This window comes from Brachyhypopomus gauderio, unplaced genomic scaffold (assembly GCF_052324685.1).
Source record: "Brachyhypopomus gauderio isolate BG-103 unplaced genomic scaffold, BGAUD_0.2 sc67, whole genome shotgun sequence".
NCBI classification, from domain to species: domain Eukaryota; kingdom Metazoa; phylum Chordata; class Actinopteri; order Gymnotiformes; family Hypopomidae; genus Brachyhypopomus; species Brachyhypopomus gauderio.
The window spans coordinates 194,518-200,520 of NW_027506888.1; the positions used below are offsets into that span (position 1 = coordinate 194,518).

The window sequence follows — 6,003 nt, forward strand, 5'->3', positions numbered from 1 at the left end:
ATATTGGGTCCTGGCCAATCTACCCCCTAAGTATCGATCTGGTCTACACACTATACAGCTAGCTGTGTTGTGTAAACACAACGACCTTAACATGTATGGCTATGGAGCTGTACTTGCACCACTGTTGCATAATCTCTCTACTCTTGAACAAGATGGTGACTTTCTTGAATCGGTCAAAGTGTCAAGGGTACCGTTATATGTGTTTCTGCTGACAATTTGGCTGCTCATGGATTAGGTGGATTTCTTGAGTCTTTCAGAGCAGATTATGTTTGCAGATTCTGCCTGGCCAGTAGTGAAGATTTTCAAGTTCATGGAGTTGGGGATGGAGAATTTATCCAGAGAACCAAAGTTAGTCATGACTCTCATGTTCACAATGTTGTAATGAATGACACACTTAAAAGCCAGTATGGTGTGAAGGGAGACTGTGTCCTTCATGAGTCACTACAATACTTCCACCCAATTACTGGTTTCCCCCCAGATGTACTTCATGATATTTTGGAAGGTATTGTGCCCATTGAATATTGAAGGTATTGTGCCCATCATTTGCTCTTTGCATTAAAGAAATGGTCAGAATGAAGTATTTCACACTAGAGCAGCTGAATCAACAGATCATGTCATTCCCCTATCAGCACTCAGATAAAGTTGACAAACCCCATCCCATTCCCAAAACATTTATGTCCAGAGCTACAATAGGAGGCAATGGACATGAAAATGCCACTCTGCTAAGAATGTTTCCGCTACTTGTAGGCAATCTGGTGCCAGAGGGAGATGGGTCATGAGCAGTTTTAATGGAGCTGAAAGATGTAGGAGAACTGTCTTTGTGCCCATCTTTTACAGATGAAACCTTGGACTACTTTCAATGCAAAATTTGTGATCACAGGCAAACACTGCAAGAGGTTTTCCTTATGTTTAGACTTCGGCCTAAGCATCACTATGTGGAGCATTATCCTGAGCTAGTTAAGAAACCTAGGTGTATCATTTTCCATTATCATAAGATCCATAAGAGCCATGTAGACTGAATGCAAAGGGTTAGGTTCTTAATACAAGCTATAATTACTTTGTTTTGTCTTACCAGAATAATGGCAGCTTCAGAACCCCAAGCAATGATACTTCGTGTTGTTGAAAAACAGTGTGTAAGGAAGTTAAAACTCAGTTCTTGACCTGCATCTGTTGAAGAATTGATCAGCATTTTGTCGGAGCAGATAAACTTGGATCCTAATTTCTTCTTGCACTACGAAGATCCAGATTTTGATGGAAAACTAACCTCTTTAGTGGATATTGATGAGCTACCCCAAAAGGCAGTTTTTCATTTAAATAAATGAAAAAAAAATAGGCAGTACATATTTCATTTACAGAACAGTCTGGTTCAGAATCGAACAGTTCTCTTGTCTCTTCAGAAACATTTTCAGATGTGTCATCCCCTGAGCGTTCTAGAGGATGGCCTCCAGATCCTTTTCCAATTCTAACATTCTCTTTTGATGTTGAACTGTGTCTCAGAGAAGGTAATGCTAATTTTGAAAAGAATAAAACACATATGAAGTTGACCCGAGACCAAAAACATGACATTTTAGAAAAGCTTGCTTCTGCCATTTATGGGTATAAGGCTTACCCAAGTGACAGAGAAATAGCACGTGTAGCTGATTCACTGGTTACCAAACATCCCTGTCTGAAAGAAGCTGGATCTGACACAGGCTGGAATGGATGGAAGAACAGCATTAAGTTTAAGCTTGGCAACTACAGAAACAAACTCAGAAGAGCAGGATGTTTGGAAGTGGCTGTTAATGCTGGGAAAAGAAGTCGGACCAATCCTGAAAATGAGCCATCACACTTTGGTCACACTTAAAGAGACCAAAGCGTGCCGAAGTCAACTTCTTACCAAACTTTCCGCAGGGACACAACCAAGTAACCCTTGAAACCCTCAGATGTGAAATTGCAGAAGAGGTTAAAAAGACTGACAAAAATGCAGCTCTGGGGTGGGTTTCCCGAAACGTTCGTAGCGCTAAGTACTTCGTAACCTCGTATGAAATGTATGAGGTTAAGAAGTACTTAGCGCTAAGAATGTTTCGGGAAACTCACCCCTCATTAGTAAAATGATGCAGACCACCTTTGCATTCCGACGGCAGATCATTGTCACCACCAGCCCACCAGTTAAACATTTCCTTAAACTCTGGCCTGCTCTGTGTATGGAGTCTGAGGTATTTATTTTGTCCAGTGATATACTATAAAATATATTTGTTATATATCCCATTTGATTGTTGTGTTTTTGTCAACTAAAGGTGTATGCAGAGTTTCAGAGGATCACAAACCAAAACTTGCCCAACAAATTCTATGCACAACTGGATCACTACACACCTCGTTTGATGACCATGTTCCGGCAAAAAGCTTCCAAGACAGAGCGAGTTTCAGATGCTCTGGTTGACATTTTAAAGGCGCACGATGAACAGGTTGGGTTTTGTGTGGTTTTGTGTGATACAGGAACAATGTTTAAAGTGTGATTAACTGACCCGATAAGTCTATCATGGTGGTTCATTACAGGAATTACATGATGTGCACACCAGGCGAACTACAGTTCTTCGTGCTCTGCCAGTCTTGCTGCGTGAGGACGTCTTAGGTTTTTACAAGACATCCATGGTAAGTCTTATACTTGTACTGTCAAATTTAGTCCAGATGAACTATGCAATTTTCACTAAATACAGCATAAAAAGTTAACTTCTTTATTAATCAGCTTTGTGTTAGACTTTGTGTCAGAAATACAGGGGTGATAGTGGGAAAAATTCCTGAGCCTGAACTTTTTCTGAGGTGTGTGTGTGTGGAGTGTTAGTGTACCATATTTAGAATATTTAATAATTAATCTTTAAATTAATTAATAATAAATAAGTCAGGTAATCATTATAGTGAAATAAAAAACTAATTTCTATTAATATTCAGAGAAAATGCTGTAACCTAAAGATTTAGATTAGACACAATATGTTAAAAACAGGCATGATTAATTATTTATTCATTACTGTTAGTAAATTATAGGATACCAGACAACTCAAAGAAATTATGCAAATAAAGTTTAAAAGAATTACAAGTATTATGATTATCGTTAGTTTTTATATATAAAATTTAATAAATTTAATAAATATTTTGTGTTGGTTGTTACATGGTCATGTTCCGTCTCTTCTGTTTCTTACGTTTCAATAGTCTTTGTGAAGTGTTAGCCCCGCCCTCTGTGTTAGTTTGGTTCCTAGAGTCACTCAGCTGTTTTGAGTTCTCGGATGATTAGTACCCAGTTATATTCTTCGATGTCTAATCTCCTGGCGTGAGTCATCCTGTTCGTTACCCGTGCTTAGTCTCACCGTTTCTCCGTGGGTAGATTTCGTCTGTCTAGTCCGGTTCTGTTGTTCTTCCATTTCTGGTCGTTGAGTCGTGCTCACCTGTCGTTCCGGCTTTCTTTATCTACGCTACCAAAGTTAAGTAGTCTCTCGCTTTGGTCCTTGAGGTTCTGGGGTTGTTAGGTTTGCAGAGCCGTTTATTCTCTGCGAGGTTTCTGTGTACATGTGCTAGATCGTGTTAACACGTTTAGGGTCTTTGGTTTGGTTGAGTGTTTATTACGTTTGGAGTTTAGTTTTGTATTTCTGTAATCCTGTGATTGTGTGGGTTGTTCTTTCTTTTATTTTATTCTGTGTTACTTTTGTTTGATTTGGATGTTCAGGCGTTGTACCTGTGTGAGTCCCTGGATGTTTTGGTTCATGATGTGTATGTCATTTTGTTAACGGGTTGTGTTTAGTGTTGTGTCGCTGTCTCGACCCGACTGGCCTATGTAAGGCTTTGAGTTATACTGCCTGTCTGTTAAAGTAGATCTGTCTCGACACAACTGGCCTATGTAAGGCGTTGAGTTATACTGCCTGTCTGTTAACGTAGATCTGTCTCGACACGACTGGCCTATGTAAGGCTTTGAGTTATACTGCATGTCTGTTAAAGTACTGCTTGTCTGTTAAAGTAAAGCTGTCTCGTGTTTAACATGCCTCGCCGTTCCCGTGCGTTAAGGGTTGGCACGATTCGCCTCCAAGAGGCTCAGAGTGTTTCTCTCAATAAATTGAATTTTCTTCCGCATTTGCGTCCGTCTCCAAGTTGCGAAACGTTACATTGGTTTATTAGGACATACATTTTGTGCTTTTGTTCATGTATTACACCTTATGCCGTAAGGCGGCCAGGATGAACCAGATCGTCTGACCACCTGTACCGGCTCAAAAAAAACTCATATTTCAGATAAAAATTTTACTTAATCAGAATAAAGATAAAATACTGAATTTATCTTGTATCTACCTCTGAAGCTCTTCCGATGTCTGAAATACAGGTGGTCCCCGGGTTACGACGTTGATCCGTCGTAAATCGATTTTCGGTGTAAATCGGAACATACGTACATACTGTACGTAAATAACATACTATACGCAGTTATCCTATCCTAAAGCTATAGCCTTTTGGCAAATACCTTTATCCATAGCTGTGTTTAACTAATCCTGACGCCGCGCACACCAAACACCAAGTTCCGTTTACGACGCAGAACCACTTAGGTCCAAACAAGGCTTATACAGTAAATGGGAGATGTGTAGTAACCACAAAAAATCGTAACTTGGGAACCTCGTAAGGATCATAAGGATCATATTTCGGCCTCAAAACAGATAGCATGCGCGCGCGTGTGGTTTATCATTATGATTTGATGGATTTTTCCCCCCCTCAATTTTTTTTTTTTCGCGGATTTGTCAGTACGCCGGAATTCAGGCGTGGTGCCTGAAAACTATCAGGCCTGGAAATAATTTAAAATGATGTTTAAGTTGGTATTATATGTTCCTTTGTCTTTCTTTCTCTTTCTCATATCCACCAGGACGATCCCAATGAAATAGAGCTTGGAGATGTTCCAGTTGCTCTATTTATCACTGGTAGTGAAAATGTTGATGATCCTGTTCACTACCACCCTGTGAAAGTTTCCATTGTCCTGGAGAGTGATGTGGTAACCAAGTTCTGCAGGCTTGCAGATGCTTTTCTGGTATTGTTTGGCCTTATTTATGGCCTTCATCTCAGTTATCCAAAGGGACTGACCAGCACTTTTGAATTTGTCCAAAAAATTTTACTTGGACTGGAGGATGGGATACTGTCACCTAAGTTACAGACCATAAAGAATGATCTAATGGTCTAGGAACTACGAGGTTGTATGTAGGATGACAACAAATGTAGGAGAACAACTTTTTCCTGTCTTTATTGCATCAGCAATAGTTATTTCTTATTTGTCAGTCCTGTTGAGGGACTTGCAGTTATGTTGTTGATGTAAAAAAACAAAAACGAGCCACTCATTTTTGAACTGAAAGAAACAAGTTTTAGTCATTTGGCTGATTTCTTTATTTCATTTTTTTATTATCAAAATTATTTGGATAACTTTTTGTTATTGCAGTAATTTTTAACTGCTCTGGTCAGCTCCTGCACTTATGTAAAGTTGCAATTTATGTTTGGGAAAACATGTGGCTCAGAAAACCTGATCTTTAATTCATAAATAAAGCTCAGTTTGAATCTGTTTTGTGTATGTCAATATTTAGAGTTAGTAGAACTATGTTAATTTAAGGCAATATGTTGCCACAAATTTTTTAAGTAGTCACAGGTGTAATTTTGAGTCTGCATTACTATAACTGCATTCTGTAGCTGGGATTCAGTCTCAGCCAGTAAGATCTAAAAATATTAAAAGAAATAAAGTAGCAAACACACACACATAGGGCCGGAGTGGGACACTTTTTCAGCCCGGGAGTTTCATGCCCAAATCCGGCCCAAAATTATTTTCCCCCCGGCCCAAATTAGAGATTGACATGAGCCGGCCTAATCTCCCGATTAGCCACTCCGGCTCTGCACACACACACACACATACATATATATATATATATATATATATATATATATATATATATATATATATATATATATACACAGTACTGTGCAAAAGTCTTAGGCACCTAAGCAGATTATTTAAAT

General features: G+C 39.0%; 1 protein-coding gene across 1 annotated transcript in view; it reads left to right on the forward strand.

Annotated features, from left to right (window-relative positions):
• The window catches only part of LOC143490906 (adhesion G protein-coupled receptor E1-like), a 29,897-nt gene extending 24,404 nt beyond the window's left edge, over positions 1-5,493 (forward strand). The window contains exons 13-15 of the mRNA XM_076989459.1: positions 2,277-2,444; positions 2,536-2,631; positions 4,871-5,493. Coding sequence (XP_076845574.1) covers positions 2,277-2,444; positions 2,536-2,631; positions 4,871-5,182 — 576 coding nt within the window. The 3' untranslated portion in view covers positions 5,183-5,493. The remainder of the gene's footprint in view (positions 1-2,276; positions 2,445-2,535; positions 2,632-4,870) is intronic.
• Positions 5,494-6,003: the final 510 nt, after the last annotated feature.